Raw genomic sequence first — 22,455 nt, 5'->3', positions numbered from 1 at the left:
CCTCCGGGGCGTCGCTCTGCTGCGACGAGAGCCACTCTAGCGCCTGGGGCAGAGGCCAAGGAGCCATCCCCAGCGCCCGGGCCATCTTTGCTCCAATGGAGCCTTGGCTGCGGAAGGGGAAGAGAGAGAGAGGAAGGAGGGGGGGATGGAGAAGCAAATGGGTGCTTCTCCTGTGTGCCCTGGCCGGGAATCGAACCCGGGTCCCCCGCACGCCAGGCCGACACTCTACCGCTGAGCCAACCGGCCAAGGCGGTATTTAACATTTTTTAATTTTAATATTTTGTCCGGTCCGTGAAAAAAAAAATTTCTAATCTGGCCTGGGGGCAAAAACTGTTGGCCACCCCTGGGATAGAGTGTTGGACTGGGATGTGGAGGACCCAGGTTTGAGACCCTGAGGTCGCCAGCTTGAGCACGGGCTCATCTAGTTTGAGCAAAGCTCACCAGCTGGCCCTGGCCGGTTGGCTCAGCGGTAGAGCGTCGGCCTGGCGTGTGGGGGACCCGGGTTCGATTCCCGGCCAGGGCACATAGGAGAGGTGCCCATTTGCTTCTCCACCCCCACCCCCTCCTTCCTCTCTGTCTCTCTCTTCCCCTCCCGCAGCCAAGGCTCCATTGGAGCAGAAATGGCCCGGGCGCTGGGGATGGCTCCTTGGCCTCTGCCCCAGGCGCTGGAGTGGCTCTGGTCGCAGCAGAGCGACGGCCCGGAGGGGCAGAGCATCGCCCCCTGGTGGGCAGAGCCTCGCCCCTGGTGGGCGTGCCGGGTGGATCCTGGTCGGGCGCATGCGGGAGTCTGTCTGACTGTCTCTCCCCGTTTCCAGCTTCAGAAAAAATAAAAGAAAAAAAAGAGAAAAAAAAAAAAAAAAGCTCACCAGCTTGGACCCAAGGTTGCTGGCTCGAGCAAGGGGTTACTTGGTCTGCTGTAGCCCCATGGTCAAGGCACATATGAGATTAAGAAATCAATGAACAACTAAGGTGCCGCAACGAAAAACTGGTTGATGCTTATCTCTCTGCGTTCCTGTCTGTCTGTCCCTATCTATCCCTCTCTGACTCTCGCTGTCTCTGTAAAAAAAACAACAAACAAACAAAAAACCTTGTAATATAGTTTTGACTTAAACTAATGAATTTTATTTCTACAAATTTATCCTACAGATAGAATCCCAAAAGTAAGAACGACATACAAATAAAGTTATCTACCTACATACTGCTTACGAGAGCAAAATGGAAGCCAGCTTAACATTCATCCCTAAGAGGCTGGCTAATCTTTAGTCCCTCCATAGCATGGAATTCCATGTGGCTTTACACAGAAAGAGGCTCCTTATGGTCTGACAATGTGGGTGTGTCAAGATATGTTGCTAAGTTAAAACGAAAAAAGCAGAATATAGATATAGTATACTACTACATGTATAGAACATGCAAGAAAAGTATTCATATAAATATATACACATTTTAAATCCCAAAACTATCTCTGGGAGGCTACACAAGAAACTAGTAACAGTGGTTTAGTTACAGAGAAGGCTACCTTTCACTACATACCCTTTTGAATTTTATACCATATGTATCAATTATGTATTCATGTAAATTAATAACACACACATACCCTGCTTTTGCCTAGAATTAAGAGGATGGGGACCTGGTCTCTGTAAGTCACAGAGGGATGGCAGAGGCTTCCCTGGTCCAGGTGAGGACATCCTGGGGGCAGTGGAAGAGAACCTCAACATCACCTCCTTCCTATAAGGGGAATCCTACCACAGGTGGATGGCTGAGGAGTTTCTTAAGCAGAAGATGTATGACTGCAGGAGCCTAAGTGATCAGCGGGAGAAGGTTGTACAGGGGAACCCGGAGTATGGAGGATGGTCCAAGGGCTCTGTTGTGGGCAGATCCAGTTAGAATCCCAGTACTGCTACTGAAGATTTAGGTGACCAGAGCAAGCAAATATTTCTCTAAGCTTTGATTTCATCATCAGTAAAATGGGCAGAGAGAATTAAATAATGTGATTACGGCCTCCTCCTGTCACACAGTAGATATGGACCAAAAAGGAACCTGTTTACAGCCCCAGAAGCTGAGAAAGGACCCTACGAGCAAACCACACATACAGAAAAGGGCTGACACAAACAGAGTTTGTGATAAAGCAAATATCTGCGTAACCAGCACCAAAGTCAAGAATTAAAATACTGTTGGCAATCCAGGAGCCTGTGTAGGTCCTTTCCTGATCCCATTATCTCCCTCAGAGGTAAACACTTTCCTGGTTTGTAATAATTTAATAACATAATTTTTACTAAGCAGAGCTTTTTATATTTATATTTTATTTTTTTTTAATTTACTTAAAAATTTTTCTTTACAGAGACAGAGAGAGAGAGAGTCAGAGAGAGGGATAGATAGGAACAGACAGACAGGAACGGAGAAATGAGAAGCATCAATCAGTTTTTCATTGTGACACCTTAGTTGTTCATTGATTGCTTTCTCATATGTGCCTTGACTGTGGTCCTTCAGCAGACCAAGTAACCCCTTGCTGGAGCCAGCGACCTTGGACTGAAGCTGGTGAGCCTTGCTCAAACTAGATGAGCCCATGCTCAAGCTGGCGGCCTTGGGGTCTCGAACCTGGGTCCTCCACATCCCAGTCTGACACTCTAACCACTGCACCACCGCCCGGTCAGGCTATTTTATTTTTATTTATTTATTTATTTTTTTCTTTCTTTTCATTTTTTCATTTTTCTGAAGCTGGAAACGGGGAGAGACAGTCAGACAGACTCCCACATGCGCCCGACCGGGATCCACCCGGCACGCCCACCAGGGGCGACGCTCTGCCCACCAGGGGGCGATGCTCTGCCCATCCTGGGCGTCGCCATATTGCGACCAGAGCCACTCTAGCGCCTGAGGCAGAGGCCACAGAGCCATCCCCAGCGCCCGGGCCATCTCTGCTCCAATGGAGCCTTGGCTGCGGGAGGGGAAGAGAGAGACAGAGAGGAAAGCGCGGCGGAGGGGTGGAGAAGCAAATGGGCGCTTCTCCTGTGTGCCCTGGCCGGGAATCGAACCCGGGTCCTCCGCACGCTAGGCCGACGCTCTACCGCTGAGCCAACCGGCCAGGGCTATTTTATTTTTTAAACATTCATTTTATCTGCCCTGGCTGGTTGGCTCTCAGTGGTATCAGTGGTAGAACATTGGCCGTGTGTGTGTGTGTGTGTGTGTGTGTGTGTGTGTGTGTGTATGTCCTGGGTTTGATTCCCAGTCAGGGCACATATGAGAAGGGATTATCTGCTTCTCCACTCCCCCCGCCCCATCTCTTCCCTTCTTGCAGCCATGGCTCTATTGGTTCCAGCGCATCACTCCTGGGCACTGAGGATGGTTCCCTGGAGCCTCCACCTCAGGTGCTAAAAAATAGCTCAGTTGCGAGCATGGCCCCAGATGGGCAGGACATTGGCCCCAGACAGGGGTTGCCCAGTGGATCCTGGTCAGGGCACATACAGGAATCTGTCTCTCTATCTCCCCTCCTCTCACTTGGAAAAGAAGGAAAAAAAGTTTATTTTATCTTTTTATCTTTTTTTTAATTGATTGATTTCAGTGAGAGAGGAGGTTGAGAGCAAGAAAGACAGAAACATGGAGCCATTCCTGTATGTCCTCTGACTGGGGATCGAATGGGCAACCTCTGCGCTTTGGGACAATGCTCTAACCAACCAAGCTATCTGGCCAGGGCTAAATTAGTGCTTATTTTACTGATCTTGGAGAGGGGAAGGGAGAAAGAGAGAGAGAGAGAGAGACAGGAATACTGATCCATTCCTGTATGTGTCCTGATTGGGGAATGACTGGCAACCTCTGCCCTCAGGACAACGCTCTAACCAACCAAGCTATCTGGCCAAGGCCCTTCTATATTTTTAATTTAAAAATAATTTTTATAAACATATATCTAGCCTGACCAGGTGGAGGCACAGTGGATAGAAATCGGACTGGGACGTGGAGGACCCAGGTTCGAAACCCCAAGGTCCCCGGCTTGAGTGCAGGCTCATTGGCTTGAGCAGCGGCTCACCAGCTTGATGGGTGGGTGGGTGGAGGGTTGCAGGCTTGAGCCCAAAGGTCGCTGGCTTGAAGCCTAAGGTCATTGCCTGGAGGAAGGGGTCACTTGCTCTGCTATAGCCCCCGGTCAAGGCACATATGGGAAAGCAATCACTGAACAACTAAGGAGCTGCAATGAAGAATTGATGCCTTATATCTCTCTTCCTTCCTGTCTGTCCTTCTCTCTGTCAAAAACAACAACAACAACAAAAAAAACCAAAAACCAAACACATCTCTGAAAACTATAGTTCATTTTTGCCTGTTTTTAGACTTTATAATTGTAGATTGTTCATTTACCTCACTAAATAGTATCAATATCCCACAATGTTGGTATCCATTTTACTATTTACTGTTTCTAGTTTGGGACTATTACAGGCATTACAGACTATTAGTGACATTTTTGCATCTGTCTGGATATGCATGTGCCCTAACCCTACGAATGTACCGGTAACTGCTAGATCATGGGTTGTGTCTACTTCAATTTTCCAGCCTTTTTTTGAGCAACACCGCCATCTTGTGGCAGCTACATGTATTGCACAAAATAGAATATAGGAAAGGGATTTAACCTAAATCCTGGGAGGCAACCTACTTGAAACCTGTTTTAATAACAAGACTCTCAAGTGGTGGGAGATCCTAGGATTCAACCAGTTTTCACAGAAGTGGATAATTCTGTTCTGGTCTCCATACAGCATCTAGGATGGTGCAGGTGTGCATGAGCACCATATAGGATACCTGGGAGTTAACCAACAGTTCTTTGGGCAAACATTTCCAAATTAATACCAAAGGCTAACAGAGTTTTCATTTGGGGCACAAGATCGGAATACTCACTCAAGTAGTTGCTGAAATCCTGGATTTATATCTGGTTCCCATAATTCATTCACTTCCCACCCCCTGTCCTGGCCTGAGAAGTACCATTTCCTGGTGGTAGTTCGTCTTAACACCTAGGCCGGGGATGACTTGCCACCAGAACCATCTCAGAGATACTTGGAGGTGTCAAGGGGCAGTGGAAACAAAGAACCAGGGAAGAAGACACACTAGATTTTGAGCCCTGGCTCATGCAGTTGGGTACACGGGCACAAAATTTGGATTCGGGAAAACTGGGGTAAAATCCTAGCTATCAGCTTTTCCCTGCCGGGAGAAAAAGCAGCCAAGACCACAACCAAAAGGTAACTAAAATAGTTCTAACTAACTGAACAAATCTACAAAAGAAAAGGCCTACAAAGGAGCATGTAGAGGAGCCCTGAAAGCCCATGTGTTACCTGCAATTGCTGTAACCAGATTCTTCTTTAAAACCGTGGGTATGAAGAACAGGGTGTTTGCGAGGTCACAGGAGGATAACCCCCACAGAGACAATATTCAAGGACACTATCTTGCATGGCAAGTGACTTTCAGGCCCACTGCCACAACTGACAGAAATAACTACAGCCAAAACAAGTGCTGATGGAGACCAGGCTTTCAGCCCTCAAAGAGGAGGCAGAGCCATATGACAAGAGAGGTCTTACCACAGAGCTGAACCTTCAGAACCACCATGGAACAAAGCCTGCAATTGCAGTGGGCTGCATTCTGACTCTGGTCTGCCACTAACCAGCCGAGAAGCAGCTGTTTGTGCCTCAGTTTCCACATCAGTAAAATGCAGGATTTAGAGTTTCTTTTTAGCTTTCACAGTGCACAGCCCTAGAAATTAGGAACTCCTCTATGGGGAGGAGAGTGGCCAAGAGAACAGCTTCTAGAATCTGACAGCCTTAGTAGGCTTAAGTCCAGGTCTGGCACTCTGTATTATTTTATTTTATTTTTATTTTTTTTGTGGCAGAGACAGAGTCAGAGAGAGGGACAGATAGGGGCAGACAGACAGGAACAGAGAGAGATGAGAAACATCAATTCTTTGTTATGGCTCCTTAGTTGTTCATTGATTGCTTTCTCATATGTGCCTTGACTGCGGGGCTACAGCAGACCGAGTGACCCCTTGCTCAAGCTGGTGAGCTCTGCTCAAACCAGATGAGCCCGTGCTCAAGTTGGCGACCTTGGGGTCTCACATTTGGGTCCTCCACATCCTAGTCCGATGCTCTATCCACTGTGCCACTGCCTGGTCAGGCAGTCTGGCACTCTTTAAACCTCTGAACACACTCAATGCAATATAAAGATGATGTACTGTAGAACTATGCACCTGAAACCTGTATAATTTTATGAACCAATGTCACCCCAATAAATTCAATAAAAAATTTTTATTTTTTATTTTTCTGAAGCTGGAAACAGGGAGAGACAGTCAGACAGACTCTCGCATGCGCCCGACCGGGATCCACCCGGCACGCCCACCAGGGGCGACGCTCTGCCCACCAGGGGCGATGCTCTGCCCATCCTGGGCATCGCCATATTGCGACCAGAGCCACTCTAGCGCCTGAGGCAGAGGCCACAGAGCCATCCCCAGTGCCCGGGCCATCTTTGCTCCAATGGAGCCTTGGCTGCGGGAGGGGAAGAGAGAGACAGAGGAAAGCGCGGTGGAGGGGTGGAGAAGCAAATGGGCGCTTCTCCTGTGTGCCCTGGCCGGGAATCGAACCCAGGTCCTCCGCACGCTAGGCCGACACTCTACTGCTGAGCCAACCGGCCAGGGCAATAAAAAAATTTTTTTTTTTTTTTTAAAAGACATCACAGACTGAGTCTTTTTTTATTATTATTCATTTTAGAGAGGAGAGAGAGAGAGGGAGAGAGAGAGACAGGGGGGAGGAGCTGGAAGCATCAACTCCCATATGTGCCTTGACCAGACAAGCCCAGGGTTTCGAACCAGCAACCTCAGCATTTCCAGGTCGACGCTTTATCCACTGCGCCACCACAAGTCAGGCCAATAAAAATTTTTTAAAGAAAAAACAACTTTGAACAACCTACTGACCCTTCCTAAGCCTCAGATTCATTATTAGAAAATGCATGTTATGAGCCCACCTGATTTTAGTGGTTTCAGGGTCAAAGGCAATAAAGTACAGGAGGCCATAGCCTGGCACACAGAGAGGGCTCCATAAGTGCTAGCTATTATCAAAGATCCTAGTCAGCGTGGCAGTACCAGCTCCACAGCTGAGAGGCTGAACTCAATACCAATGAGACACCACAACCAGGCTCACTTCACCTAAAAACACCCAGATACTGCTGAGGGGCTTAGGATCAACCTTCATATGTTTTCCTATCATACAATGATGTTTTGGCAGAAGGGAAGACTCCCCTGAGCAGATAGGTCCCTTGATAGGTCACAATCCCATCCCTCCTCACATCTCTGGAAGATGAGGGAACTGTTTATCCTTAAAGGGGAACCAGATACCTGGGGATCCTGCAGCTGCAAACACTGTACAGGAAGTCTCCGGGTTATGACACAGTTCTCTTCCTATGACAGTGACATAACCCGACTTTTGATGTAAGTCAAAACACACCCTAGCCTAAGTCACTTATCCTAACACAGCTGTAAAAATCATAATCTAGAATATAAAAACCACAACTAAGCCACAGAAAAAGGAAAAGGACATAAATATATTGTACTGTACACTATACTGTAGTAACAGAAAAAATGACAAAAAATGAGTGTAAAAGAAGTATGACACTAATGGTGCAAGCCGAAACACTAACATCTCAATTTTTTAAAGTTTTTATGAGAGTGAGCATCATAAACTTGAAACGTCGTATGTCGAGACTATAAGTAACCCGAGGACTCCCGTATCTCATTGAACTCTCTCAACAATTCTATGAAGCAGGTATTGCTACTGCCCCACCTGACAGATGATGGGAAAGGGAAATCACATACCCAGAGGTAAGTGGGGAGGGAGGAGTTAATCCCAGGCCTGCCTGACCTAGCACCACTCTATTAGACCTGGGCCACTGGGGCTCCTGCCCCGGACCAGCTTTAGAGGGACTCATGGTGGCCCTCTCCACAGGTTGAAAAATCCAGGGAGCCCATCCAAAGTCCTCTCTTTTCCTCACCCAAAGCCCAGCTCTTCCAAATTCACTATGTTCCTTGCTTGTTAGGACATTTGTTAATGTCCATTGGTTTCAGTTCAGTAAGCCATGGCTATGGGCAATCTAATCCAGCTCTCCTCTCTGCCAGTTATTCCAAAATGATTCCCAATCAGGGCTGCAGAACCAAGTCATGGCCAGTTCTCTGCACCTTTTGGGCCCTTCTCTCACCTTCTCCAGACCAAAAGGTCACAGAATTCAAGACATAACAGAGATAAGGAAGGGTAGGCTCTGCCCTCATGGAGATCACAATCTTAGGGTAGACATCAGAGATAAAAGACTACAAAACACAGCACAGAGCCTTTTAACAGCAGAATAAGAGCCTGACAATATTTCTCATTTGGCACAAGATGCATTAAGAGAAAGTAATGGCAGTAACAAAATCTGCTTCTAAGTATCACCGAGGCTCTCCTCTTTTTTTTTTTTTTTTTTTTTGTATTTTTCTGAAGTAGGGGGTGAGGCAGGCAGACTCCAACCAGGATCCATCCAGCATGCCGACCAGGGGGTGTTGATGCTTGTCCCCTCTGGGGCGTTGCTCTGCTGCAATTGGAGCCATTCTAGCATCTGAGGCAGAGGCCATAGAGCCATCCTCAGCGCCTGGGCCAACTTTGCTCCAATGGAGCCTTGGCTGCGGGAGGGGAAGAGAGAGAGAGAGAGAGAGAGAGAGAGAGAGAGAGAGAGAGAGAGAAAGGAGAGGGGGAAGGGTGGAGAAGCAGATGGGTGCTTCTCCTTTGTGCCCTGGCTAGGAATCGAACCCGGGACTTCCACACGTCGGGCTGACGCTCTACTGCTGAGCCAACTGGCCAGGGCCAAGGCTCTCCTTTTAGGTTATGCACAATAAATAATAAAAAAAAAAGAATGAGGGAAAGGTGACTGGGAAATGTAAAACTGGGAAGCTGCTAAAGAAAGGAAGAATGCAGCCCAGGCCCAAGTCTCCCCACAGCTCCCAGCTCACTAGGCCAGGATCCCAGAGAGCTCCTGCTTTGGGAAAGTTGCTCCCTGAGCCTGTAAAAACTTTTCTTGGGTGACTGCTCTTTTTTAGGCAAGTTTTCTCCAGGACCAAAAGCTTGAGTTAGAGGAGCACTCTCACTCTCAAGTGAAGTTTAGCCACATGCTTCTGCAGAGGTCACTGTCCGCATTCAGATGTCAGAAGCCATGGAGCTGAGTTACTAAAAGGGAGGGGATGGAAGACTTACATTGCAGAGAATCTTTTTTTCTTTCTTTTTTTTTTAGTGAGAGAGACAGAGGACAGACAGGGAGAAAGATGAGAAGCATTAACTCATAGTTGCAGTACCTTAGTTGTTCATATATGCCTTGACCAGGGGTTCCACCCAACCCAGTGACCCCTTGCTCAAGCCAGCAACCATGGGGTCATGTCTATGATTCCATGCTCAAGCCAAAAACCCCGCATTCAAGCTGGTGACCTCGGGGTTTCAAATCTGGATCCTCAGCATCCCAGGCCAACACTCTACCCATTGCGCCACCACCTGGTCAGGCTGCAGAGAATCTTAAAAGTATCAATTTTTTAGCCTGACCAGGCAGTGGTGCAGCGGACAGAGCATTGGACTGGGACGTGGAGAACCCAGGTTCGAGACCCCAAGGTCGCCAGCTTGAGCGCAGGCTTATCTGGTTTGAGCAAGGCTCACCAGCTTGAGTCCAAGGTCACTGGCTCGAGCAAGGAGTCATTCGGTCTGCTGTAGCCCCTCGGTCAAGGCACTTATGAGAAAGCAATCAATGAACAACTAAGGAGACGCAACGAAGAACTGATGCTTCTCATCTCTCTCCCTTCCTGTCTGTCCCTATCTGTCCCTCTCTCTGACTCTGTTCTGCCACACACAAAAAAAGTATCAATTTTTTAGAATATTTATTTATTATTATTATTATTATTTATTTATTTATTGTATTTTTCCGAAGCCAGAAATGGGGAGGCAGTCAGACAGACTCCCGCATGCGCCCAACCGGGATCCACCCGGCACGCCCACCAGGGGGCGATGTTCTGCCCATCTGGGGCGTCGCTCTGTTGTGACCAGAGCCATTCTAGCGCCTGAGGCAGAGGCCACAGAGCCATCCTCAGTGCCTGGGCAAACTTTGCTCCAATGGAGTCTCGGCTGTGGGAGGGGAAGAGAGAGACAGAGAGGAAGGAGAGGGGGAGGGGTGGAGAAGCAGATGGGCACTTCTCCTGTGTGCCCTGGCCGGGAATCGAACCCGGGACTCCTGGCCGCCAGGCTGATGCTCTACCACTGAGCCAACCAGCCAGGGCCTAGAATATTTATTTACCATAATAATCTTCTAGAGGGCCAGAGACATGAGCTAGCACCACTCTATTAGACCTGGACCACTGGGACTCCTGCTTCTGGACCAGCTTTAGAGGGACTCACGGTGGCTTTCTCCACAGGTTGAAAAATCCAGGGAGCCCACCCAAAGTCCTGTTTTCTCCAAACCTGGTGCTCCAGGTCCTAAACCACACATAGCTGCATGGGCCTCTTTCCTAAGTCAACTCTCACAGGTGAATCCCACTGTTGGTGTGTATATTCCTAAGTCCCTGGTCAGTAAACTGTGGCTTGTGAACCACGTGCGGCTCTTTTGCCCCTTGAGTGTGGTTCTTCCACAAAATACCACGTGCGGGCGCTATCTCGATAAGGAATGTACCTACCTATATAGTTAAAGTTTAAAAAATTCTGGCTCTCAAAAGAAATTTCAATTGTTGTACTGTTGATATTTGGCTCTGTTGACTAATGAGTTTGTCGACCACAGTCCTAAGACATAGGAGAGGTCATGGTCAGGTGTGTGGAGGGGTATGAACAGAGCTGGGATGTTCACACACGTGTGTAAGACCTGTCATGTGGGAAGAGGAGGGGCAGCCCCCATTTATACTCTATCTCCAATACCACAAATATTAGGGGCAGAGCTGAATGATCTTCAAAAAAATTTTTTTTTCCTTAGGAAAGAGGAGAGGTAATAGAGACAGACTCCCACATGTGTCCTGACAGGGATCTACCCAACAAGTCTATCTGGGGCCAATTCTCTCAAGTACTGAGCTATTTTTAGCACCTGAGGTTGACCAGGGCCAACACTCGAACCAGTTGAACCACTGGCTGCCAGAAGGAAATACAGAGAGAAGGGGGAGAGGGAAGAGGAAGAAGCAGATGGTTACTTTTCCTGTATGCCCTGACCAGGGATTGAACCTGGGATGTCCACACACTAGGCCAACATTTTATTTGTTAAGCGCCCCCTCCCAGGCCCAAAATTTTATTTATTTAATTTTTTTGTATTTTTCTAAAGTGAGAAGTGTAGAAGCAGACAGACTCCTATATGTGCCCAACCAGCCAGGATCCACCTGGCATGCCCACTAGAGGGCGATGCTGTGCCCATCTGGGGCGTTGCTTCGTTGCAAACGAAGCCATTCTAGCACCTCAGGTGGAGGCCATGGAGCCATGCTCAGAGCCTGGGCCAATTTTGCTCCAGTGGAGTCTTGGCCGCAGGAGGGAAGAGAGACAGAGAGGAAGGAGAGGGGAAAGGGGGGGAAAAGCAGATGGGCACTTCTCCTGTGTGCCCTAGTCGGGAATAGAACCCAGGACTTCTATACGCCAGGCTGATGCTCCACCACTGAGCCAGCTGGCCAGGGCTCTAGAGCCCCCAATTTTTAAAAAATTATTTATTTATTTATTTTAGAGAGGAGAGAGAGAGAGAGAAAGGGAGGAGGAGCAGGGAGCATCAACTCCCATATGTGCCTTGACCAGACAAGTGCAGGGTTTTGAACCAGTGGCCTCAGCATTCCAGGTCGAGGCTTTACCCACTGTGCCACCACAGGTCAGGCTAGAGCCCCAAATTTTAAATCACACTTACCTATGATGTATTCAGAAAAAAAAATTACTTGATTACATCAAGGCTTTCGATCTAATTTTTAGGTTATAAGAAATTGAAGGGCATAGAGCAGGGGTTGGGAAACTTTTTGGCTGAGAGAGCCATGAAAACCACATATTTTAAAATGTAATTCCATGAGATCCATACAACGACCCGTGTACCTTACGCATGAGCCAATAAAAATTTGGTGTTGTCCCAGAGGACAGTTGTGATTGGCTCCAGCCACCTGCAACCATGAACATGAGCGGTAGGAAATGAATGGATTGTAATACACGAGAATGTTTTATATTTTTAATGTTATTATTTTTTTTATTAAAGATTTGTCTGCGAGCCAGATGCACCCATCAAAAGAGCCACATCTGGCTCGCGAGCCATAAGTTCCCGACCCCTGGCATAGAGGAACAAACTAACACCATGAAGAGGCAACCAGCTTGGCCTGTGGTGGCGCAGTAGATGAAGTGTCGACCTGGAATGCTGAAGTTGCTGGTTCAAAACCCTGGGCTTGCCTGGTCAAGACACATATAGGAGTTGATGCTTTCTGTTCCTTCCCCGCTTCTCTTTCTCTCTTACTTTCTCCCTCCCCCCCACTCTCTAAAATTGGTAAATAAAATCGATTAAAAAAAAAGAGGCAACCATACAATTTGGAAGGTGGGCATTCTGTTGAACTGATCTGGATTTAGTGTTATTAAAAACTGAACTGATTTTAGTGTTATTAAAAAAAAAGTCTAACAGTGATTAAAAGAGATATAATTTATGCAGTGACTTCCTTCCAAAGAGTACAATATGGAAAAGGGTGGGGGTGGGGGGAAGGAATAAAACCGTAACTTTACAGTGGAGAAGCCTGACAAACTCTACCTCAGCCAGGTGGTAAGTCATGTTGGTAGCACGTACCCCTGATATGATGTGATGAGAACATCACTCTACCTCTGTGGTTGTCCTCCTCAAAACCCATAACCCAGTCTAATTATGAGAAAGCATCAGACAGATCCCAAAGGAGGGATGGTCTACAAAATACCTGCCCAGCCTTGGCTAGACAGCTCAGTTTGTTAGAACATCATCCCTAAGTGCAGAGGTTGTTGGTTTAATCCCCAGTCAGGGCACATCCAGGAACAGATTCATGTTCCTGTATTTCTTTCTCTTTCCCTCTCTTGCTAAAATCAGTAATAATAAAAATAAAAATAAAAAAATATCTGCCCAGTACTCCTTAAAGCTATGCAAAAGGGGGAAAATCTAAGAAACTGGCATAGCTCAGAGGAGCCTAAGGAGATGTGACAATTAAATGTAATATAGATGGGATCTAGAACAGTAAAAAGACATTAAGTTAAAACTAAGAGTATCTGAATAAAATATGGGTTTTAGTTAATAATAAACTGGTTTATTAATTGTAACAAATGTACTACATTAGTGTAAGATATTCATAACAGGGAAACTGGGTATGGCATATATGGGAATTCTCTATATTATCTTTGCAATTTTTCTAAAATACAATTTTATTTATTTATTTATTTATTTATTTATTTATTTATTTTTAGCCAAAGAGAGACAGACAGGAAGGGAGAGAAATGAGAAGCATAAATTCTTCATTGTGGCACCTTAGTTGTTCATTGGCTGCTTTCTCATATGTGCCTTGATGGGGGGGGGAGGCACTCCAGCTGACCCAATGACCCCTTGCTTAAGCCAGTGACCTTGGGCTTCCGGGCTCAAGCCAGCCAGCAACCACAAGATCATGTCTATGATCCCTGCACTCAAGCTGGTGAGCCCGTGCTCAAGCTGGATGACCCCATACTCAAGCCAGTGACCCTGGGGTTTTGAGCCTGGCTCCTCAGCATCCCAGGCCAACACTCTATCCATCTACTGTGACACCATCTGGTCAGGCTACAAAATTTATTTTGAGAGAGAGAGAGAGAGAGAGAGAGAGAGAGAGAGAGATGGACACTGAGATCTAAGGAATATAACAACCAGATTAACCCTGAGTAGTATGAACGTTTATGTACATCCTTGTGTCTCCTGACCATCCAGAGTACAATCATAAATGTGTAAGGCAACATTTAAAAAAGGCAAGTGCCCTGGCCGGTTGGCTCAGTGGTAGAGCGTCGGCCTGGCGTGCAGAAGTCCTGGGTTTGATTCCCGGCCAGGGCACACAGGAGAAGCGCCCATCTGTTTCTCCACCCCTCCCCCTCTCCTTCCTCTCTGTCTCTCTCTTCCCCTCCTGCAGCCAGGGCTCCATTGGAGCAAAGATGGCCCGGGCGCTGGGGATGGCTCCTCGGCCTCTGCCCCAGGCGCTAGAGTGGCTCTGGTCTCAACAGAGTGACGCCCTGGAGGGGCAGGGCATCGCCCCCTGGTGGGCGTGCCAGGTGAATTCCGGTCGGGCGCATGCAGGAGTCTGTCTGACTGTCTCTCCCCATTTCCAGCTTCAGAAAAATACAGAAAAAAAAAAAAAAAGGCAAGTGGCCCTGGCCGATTGGCTCAGTGGCAGAGCGTTGGCCTGGCGTGCAAGAGTCCTGGGTTTGATTCCCGGCCAGGGCACACAGGAGAAGCACCCATCTGCTTCTCAACCCTCCCCCTCTCCTTCCTCTCTGTCTCTCTCTTCCCCTCCCACAGCCAAGGCTCCACTGGAGCAAAGTTGTCCCGGGCACTGAGGATGGCTCTGGTAGAAACAGAGCAACGCCCCAGATGGGCAGAGCATCGCCCCCTGGTGGGCATGCCAGGTGGGTCCCGGTCGGGCGCATGCGGGAGTCTGTCTGACTGCCTCCCCATTTTCAACTTCAGAAAAATACAAAAAAAAAAAAAGGCAAATGTATGTTCTTGTTTCCATAAATTGGTTATCAAACAAACATGATTTTAAGTTAATAAAACTGGAACTAATTTCATTTTTTGAAAAAAAACCCTCACTCCCGGGGGTCAGCGAGCATGAAAAAAACTCACTACTCAAAGGGTTAAATGCATGAGTCCCGGATTAAATCCTGTTTTACACAAACCAACTGAAAAAAAAGTACTTTCAGGAAGGTTGAGAGAAATTTGCATAACTGAGTATTAGGTGACAATGGAATTATTATTAAAGGTTTCTTTCACAACACAGATAAGATTCCTTTCACTATATAGAGAAATGTTATTTTGATAAAAGATTTTAGCCTGACCTGTGGTGACACCGTGGATAAAGTGTCTACCTGGAACGCTGAGGGTGATCACTGGTTAGAAACCCTGGGCTTGCCTGGTCAAGGCACATATGGGAGTTGATGCTTCCTGCTCCCTGCCCCTTCTCTCTCTCTGTCCCCTTTCTAAAATGAATAAATAAAAAGATTTAAAATCTAACCTCTGTAAGTTCTGGTGCTGCCATCTCTCTAACCTCACTTTGTACTACTCTGCCTTCCTTCTGGCTCCCCCAGTCCTGACACATCAGCCTTCCTTCTGGCTCCTCCTGCTTAAGGATCTCCTGCCCATGATGTACCTTTGCCCTGAATGTCTGCCCATGACAGTCAAAACGAAAGTAGCCCCCATCTCCTATTGCTCTATCTCACCATCCTGTTGACTTCTGTCACAGCGTCAGCTTTTTGATTCGTTTGATCACCATCTGTTTCCCACGCCCCCCCACCCCCACACTAAAATTAAAGTTCCTTGAGGTCAAACACATTTCCCCGACCTGTTCCCCATCTCTCTAGCACTGAGAACAGTACCTTACACAGTTCATGCTCAATAAATATCTTTCTGGTGAATAATTCAGCAGATCTTATACCGTAACAACTACAAGAACGATAAGCCACTTCTACTTCTGTTGATATTAAAACATTAAAATAAAGATGTTTAAAAGAGCACGCTAACACCCCGCCCCCTCTCCTCCAGTGGCTTCCATCCATTCCCTCATTTACGATCTCATCTCTTAGCAGGAGAGAAGACAGGCATGCAGAGGGCGTCTCCAGACCTGACTCAAGCTAGCTGTGACCCGGGTCATGTGTGAATGACCAAGTCTGCCACTGCGGCAGGAGAGATGCCAGATTCCTTCCCCAACGACTCACTTATCTCACCACAGCTCGTCAGGCAGCGGGGAGACCGATACCATCCTTACCAATCGCAAACTCCACCAGGGTCTCATTCTCCTCCGACAGCGAATCGAGGAATAAATCCAGGACCTGAAGCTGTCGCAGATACTGGTAGTTGCTGGGGTCATAGGCGAAGTTGGCGAGGTTGGCTAGGACTTGCTCCTTGGCGTCTGCGGCGAAAAGCGGCATTTGGAGCCAGGTCCCGGTGCGGTTGCGGGCGGACCCCTGCCCCGTTCCCGGACCCCCTCCCTGTCGCTCTCACCTTGGCTCTCCGTCTCTTGGAATTCCGTGACCAGCGCCTGCAGGTATCCCAGACGTCCGACGTGGGGATCTACTTTCGGCTTCTGGGTCATGGTCGGGGTGGCGGAGGGTCCACGGGAGACAGGCCCGAGAGTGTGGCAGATGAGGCCGGAAAGGCGGGCGAGAACCTCACTGGGCCTCACTGGGCAAGGGCGGACCAGGGCGGGATGGAGGTTCCTTTCTTAGCTTCAGGTTCTGCAGTAATTTGCAGCTGGAATTGGGATGTGGTGTGGTATCAGGACCTTGTAAAAGCTGGGCGTAAAAAACCTAAACTGGGTAATGGGAGACTCAAAGGCAACAGAGCACCGAAGGAGGGAGTGGCAGGCCTCAACCGGCCGCCAGCCGCTAGCTATGATTTTCAGCTTGATCCCGAGCTTTCACCGGAAGCAGCGCTTTGCTCCGCCCCAGAGGGCGGAAAGGGGTAGACCGAGGCGAATCAGAGGGGCCTCTGCTGAGCTCGAGCGCGTGCGCAATACGCTTAACGCTTTAACAGCCGCCGGCCACCGAGGTCTGCGAGTGCTTTGAAAAGCATCTCTAGGGCCCTTAGAAGTTAAGGGGCGCTGGAAGCCGAACCACCTCTAGAACCCCTTGTATCTTTCGAGGGGGCACAGGCCAACTTCCTCGACCAAGGGATGCCCCTCTGGAGCGTGCCCTGCTCTCCTTCATGACACTACTTTCTGATTGGCTTTTTCAAAAAGCCGGGCAAGCCTGGCACCTCTTGCTCTCCAGCCCCGAGCTGAGCCCTCCACCTCTGGCCAGAAATCTCGGGAACTGGGTAAGGTCCTTTGTCAGCTCTGGGGAGCTCTGGGGCAGCACCGACGGGTGGTAGGAACCTCTGTTCACCTACATGTATTGTTTTGGTAGCTTTCTGGGTTGGGGCGGGGGAGAGCCCCGGATATTGAAGCCCATTGGTCTAATTATTTCTTGGGGCTTCTCAGGAAAGTGGTGTGTGACCAAGACCTCAGGCACAGGGATAAAGCACCAGGGAGGGAGGTGGTCCTGCCGCACTCCCATCGTGCTGAAAATGTGAGGGCTGTGAGCTTCTTGAGGGCAAGGACCATGTGCCTTTTGTCTGGGCCTAGCAGCAGGGCAGAGTGGCCACCATACTCCATCCGGCTACAGCCCCATTGGGAGCAGGCCCATCTGGGGGCTCAGGTCCCTGTGGTCAACCCCTGCCCTATGCACATCCCCTGGGGCAGGAGTGATGACCATAGTCTGGGTGCTTGGATACTGTGGCTGCTCCATGACAGCGGTGGTCCCAGGACCCTCACCAGGCCCTTCAACTTCTTTTGGGGAGTTGATGCAACCTGTTGATGTACATCTTAGCCAAGGTGGCCAGGGGGCTTCTCTGCGTCTGGCTAGAACAGCAAAGACTTGATGACCAGATGCTCAGGGCTTGAGGACAGGATAGATATGAGCTCCACCTTGTGCTACTCAGTAACTACTCCAGACTCTCTGTAGAGCAGTGGTCCCCAACCCCCAGGCCACGGACTGGTACCGGTCTGTGGACCATTTGGTACCAGTCCTCAGAGAAAGAATAAATAACTTATATTATTTCCATTTTATTTATATTTAAATCTGAACGATGTTTTATTTTTAAAAAATGACCAGATTCCCTCTGTTATATCCGTCTAATACTCACTCTTGATGCTTGTCTTAGTCACGTGATACATTTATCCGTCCCACCCTAAAGGCGGGTCTGTGAAAATATTTTCTGACATTAAACCTGTCCGTGTCCCAAAAAAGGTTGGGGACCGCTGGGTTAGAGCATTGTCCCCATACACCCAGGTTACATGTTCGTTCGATCCCCAGTCAGGGCATACACAGGAATCAACTAATGAGTGCATAAGTAAGTGGAACAACAGCCTGACCTGTGGTGGTGCAGTGGATAAAGCATTGACCTGGAATGCGGTGGTTGCCAGTTCGAAACCTTGGGCTTGCCTGGTCAAGGCACATATGGGAGTTGATGCTTCCTGCTCCTCCCCTCCTTCTCTCTCTCTCTCTCTCTCTCTCTCTCTCTCTCTCTCTCCTATCTCTAAAACGAATAAACTAAAGTAAATAAATAAGTGGAACAACAAATTGATGTTTCCCTTTCTTTCTCTCCATTCCTATCTCTCAAAAAAATCAGTAAAAAGCACTGACTGGTTAGCTTAGTTGGTTAGAGCATCATCCTAAAACACCAACGCTACAAGTTCGATTCCCTGTCAGGGCACATATGTGAAAGGACTAATGACTGCACAACTAAGTGGGACAACAAATGCTTCTCTCTCTTCCTCTCTTTGTCTCTCTAAAATGAATAAAAAAAATCAATTAAAAAATCTGTTTTAAGGAAGTGGGCATATTAGGGGATGCATATTTCAAAGCCTGGTGGCTACTAGCACCAAAAGCATTCACCTACTCTCCTTTTTTCTTTCTTTTCTTTTTCTTTTTAAAAATATTGGCCTTGGCCAGTTAGCTCAGTCAGAATCTTGTCCTGAAACGACATGGTTGCAAATTCAATCCCTGATCAGGGCATACATGGGAAGCAATTGATGAATACAGAACTGAGTGGAACAATACATAAATGCTTCTTTTCCCCCTCCTCTCTCCCTGTAGGAAAATGGCCAGGAATTAGACTATTGTCCTGAGACAAGTCTTTGGTGTGGACTTTGGAATGCCAAGTCCTGTGGGAGCAGAATGCTGCCCTGGCAAGCTCTGATAAGATTGTTTAAGGCAAGCAGCTGATCCCTATAGCCTTTTCCTGCATACCTGAAGCTATTAGTTAATCATCCTTCTCTGCACCTGAATTCATTCTAGGCTAATTTGACCCAGACTCTGCTAATTTGCTTGATGATCAGACACCAAAAAATATGATGAGGCTGCAGAGATTTGGGCTCTCAGTCCTAGAGGCTGGGAGTCCCCTGTACCCATCTTTTCTCTGTTGTGTCTTGTGTGTTTTTCCTTAAGTCCAGCAGGGAGTTCCTTTCGTGTACCCCCATTGCCGAGCTGGTAGTGGCAAGTGGCACCCGAACAGGGACCTGATTGGAACAGGGACCTGATTGGAAGAAGGATCGCTGGAGCAATAAATAAAATAAGGAAGTAACTGCTGGACCCCGAGGGGAAATAGAGGCCTCAGTTCAGTCTGTCACAGGAAAATGGTAAGGACATCCTTGGGAAAATACAGGGTAACAATGGGGAATGGGGACAGTGTTAGGAAATGCCGTCCCTAAATCTGTGTCTTAAAACAATTGTTGAAGGCTGGTGGGGCTAAAGCCAGTGAAGCGAAACTTTTAGAATTATTACAGGTAATTGAGTAGCATTATACTTGGTTCCCTACTTTAGGAAGTCTAGATTTACATGACTGGGAAAAGGTAGGAAAGAGTTGAAAAAATTATACTCAAGGTGTTCCATTGCCGGTTACTATCTGGCACACTTGGACCTTAGTAAAATCTGTTTAGAACCTTTACAAACTGATGATGATGATGAAGGAGATGAAGAATTTGAGGAGATTAAATACGCTGAGCCTGAAAGTGCTCCGAAGGTTGACAAACCTTAACCATCTGCTTCTTTCATTGATTTTGTGGAACTTTTGCCACCCCCCTCCACCACCTATTTTTGTACCTAGAGAGTCTCTGCCACAGTTAACTGCTCTTCAGAAAGGAGATTTGGATGCATTACAGATGGCTTTTCCAATAAGTTACAAAGACAGTGGCTCCTGGGTGGATCCCCAAAATCCTAATGGTGTTTATGAATTCACCCATGAGCCAATTTCTTTTAAAATACTGAAGGAATTGAAATTAGCTATACAACAATATGGAACTAATTCTCCTTTCACTTGTGGCCTGATTCAGGGTCTTGCTGAAGGGTCTCGCTTAATTGCTGTTGAATGGAACACTTTGGCTCGAACTGTATTAAGTTCTGGGGAGTTTCTGCAACTTAAGACTTGATGGCATGACCATGCTGAAGTTCAGGCTGCACATAACAGAGCCCATAACATTCTTATTTCCTTAGAACAATTGGTGGGCTCTGGAGCATGGGCAGGTGTCCCAAATCAACTTCCTATGATCAGGCCATTGCCCAATTTAGGAAATGTTGCTTGCGAGCTTGGGAGAAAACTGAATCTAAGGGACAAGTGGCTGCCTCTTTTCAAAAGGTATTGCAAGGACCAAAGGAGCTCTATACTGAATTCATTGCCTGGCTCCAGGAGGCTATTAAAAAAACAAATTACTGCTTGACCAGGCGGTGGTGCAGTGGATAGGGCGTCAGACTGGGATGCGGAGGACCCGGGTTCGAGACCTCAAGGTTACCAGCTTGAGCACAGGCTCATCTGATTTAAGCAAAGCTCACCCACCAGCTTGGACCCAAGGTCGCTGGCTTGAGCAAAGGGTTACTCGGTCTGCTGAAGCCCCATGGTCAAGGCACATATGAGAAAGCAATCAATGAACAACTAAGGTGTTGCAACGAAAAACTAATGATTGATGCTTCTCATCTCTCCGTTCCTGTCTGTCTCTCTCTCTCTGACTATCTCTCTGTCTCTGTATAAAAAAAAAAAAATCTTAAAAACAAAAACAAATTACCAATGTTGAAGCTGTTGAAACTTTACTCCAACTATTAGCATTTGAAAATGCTAACCAAGATTGCCAAAAGGCTATTGGCCCAATGAAAGGAAAATTAGATTTAAATGGATACATTAAAATATGCCAAGGAGTTGGTACTGAGAGTTACAGGTGACTATGATGGCTCAAACTATAGCAGGATTAAAGTTAAACTCAAAATTTCCAGGAAAATGCTATAATTGTGGCAAGTTAGGACATACTAAAAAGAATTGTAATAAAAAAGGCAATAAGAGTAACTCCTCAGCAAAAATGAGGGAATGAGGGAAGAAAGCCGCCCAGAATATGCCCACGTTGTAGGAAAGATAACCATTGGTTTAGTAAACTTTAACCAATGCCATTCTCAGTATCATAAAAATGGAATACTGTTTCAGGGAAACTACCAGCGGGGCATGTTCCCATAGGGAGCATACCCAGCGCAGCAGGAAGCTTCCGAGCTTCCTCAGGAGTAATACTCTGCAGTGTCCTGGAATTATCCCCAGCCACAGCAGGGAGTGCAGCAATAGATGTTACGACCATAGAGAGCATTCTTTTAACCCTTGGACAGGACCCTGTAAAGGTTAAGACTGGTTTATGTGGACCACTACCTCCTAATACAGTGGGACTTTTGCTAGGACGTTCCAGTTTAACATCAAAAGGAGCCCAAGTTCACACTGGAGTTATTGACAGTGACTATACTGGGGAAATGATAGTCCTGATGTCTTCCTCAATCCCATGGAAGGTAGATCCTGGAGAACAGATTGCTCAATTTTTATTGTTGCCCTATATTCCAACTGGGTCAAGTCAGGTCTGTGGCTTACAAGGATTTGGGAGTTCTGGACAAGCAGGTGTCTTTTTAACAGAAAAAAATTTAGACGAATGTCCTACCTGTGAAATTACAAAATAAAAAATTTAAGAGTCTAATTGATTAGAGGCAGATATATCCATTATCAGTACTTATTCTTAGCCTTGCAATTGGCCCCTTCAACAAGAGGCTGATATCTCTGTAATTGGCCTACGTACTGCAAGAGGTTTAAAGCAAAATATTAACATATACTCTTGCTCTGGACCAGATGGTCAGCCTGCGACATTATATCCCTATGTTGCAGAACTTCCTATCAAACTTTGGGGAAGAGATCTTTTAGAACAATGGCAAGCAGAAATTCATATTCCCACTCTCCCACAGCACAGCAAACAAAGCCAAAATATTATGAAGCAGCAAGGATGTATTCCGGGAAGTAGCATTGGTAAACATCAAGGCATTACAGTACCTTTAGCTGCAGGCAATGCTACAGCTGACAAACCGGTTATAACTGCTTTTACAGAGGCAAGAACAGTTTCATGACTTGACTCATGTTAATGCTACAGGACTTTGTGCTAGATTCCAGTTGTCTTGGAAACAGGCTCAAGACATTGAACACACGTGTCCTAAATGTCAAATTATTAATTCCAAACAATCACATCCTGAGATTAATACCTGACACTTGGAACCAAATCACATTTGGCAGATGAATGTGACGCTCATTCCATCTTTTGGTAAACAATCTCGGTTCAAAGGTTTATTGGAATGCTAATTGCTGCTATCATGCTTACTACTATTGCAGCAGTATCAGGAGTAGCCTTGCAACAAATATCCAAACTACTGAATT

The 22,455-nt window shown here is 47.1% G+C and overlaps 1 protein-coding gene across 10 annotated transcripts in view; it reads right to left on the bottom strand.

Moving 5' to 3' along the window:
- Positions 1–16,600, bottom strand: part of ARMC7 (armadillo repeat containing 7) — a 98,220-nt gene extending 81,620 nt beyond the window's left edge. For 8 of the 10 annotated variants that reach the window (XM_066238062.1, XM_066238069.1, XM_066238061.1 and 5 more), the window contains exons 1-2: positions 16,198–16,600; positions 15,962–16,105 (exon numbers count right to left, since the gene is read on the bottom strand). In XM_066238062.1, coding sequence (XP_066094159.1) covers positions 15,962–16,105; positions 16,198–16,288 — 235 coding nt within the window. In that variant the 5' untranslated portion in view covers positions 16,289–16,600. Of the gene's footprint in view, positions 1–959; positions 1,057–15,961; positions 16,106–16,197 lie in introns of those variants that run through there. The other 2 variants (XM_066238067.1, XM_066238070.1) reach the window with 2 other exon arrangements.
- Positions 16,601–22,455: the final 5,855 nt, after the last annotated feature.

This window comes from Saccopteryx bilineata, chromosome 6, assembly GCF_036850765.1.
Source record: "Saccopteryx bilineata isolate mSacBil1 chromosome 6, mSacBil1_pri_phased_curated, whole genome shotgun sequence".
NCBI classification, from domain to species: domain Eukaryota; kingdom Metazoa; phylum Chordata; class Mammalia; order Chiroptera; family Emballonuridae; genus Saccopteryx; species Saccopteryx bilineata.
This window is presented reverse-complemented; position numbering and strand designations above follow the sequence as displayed.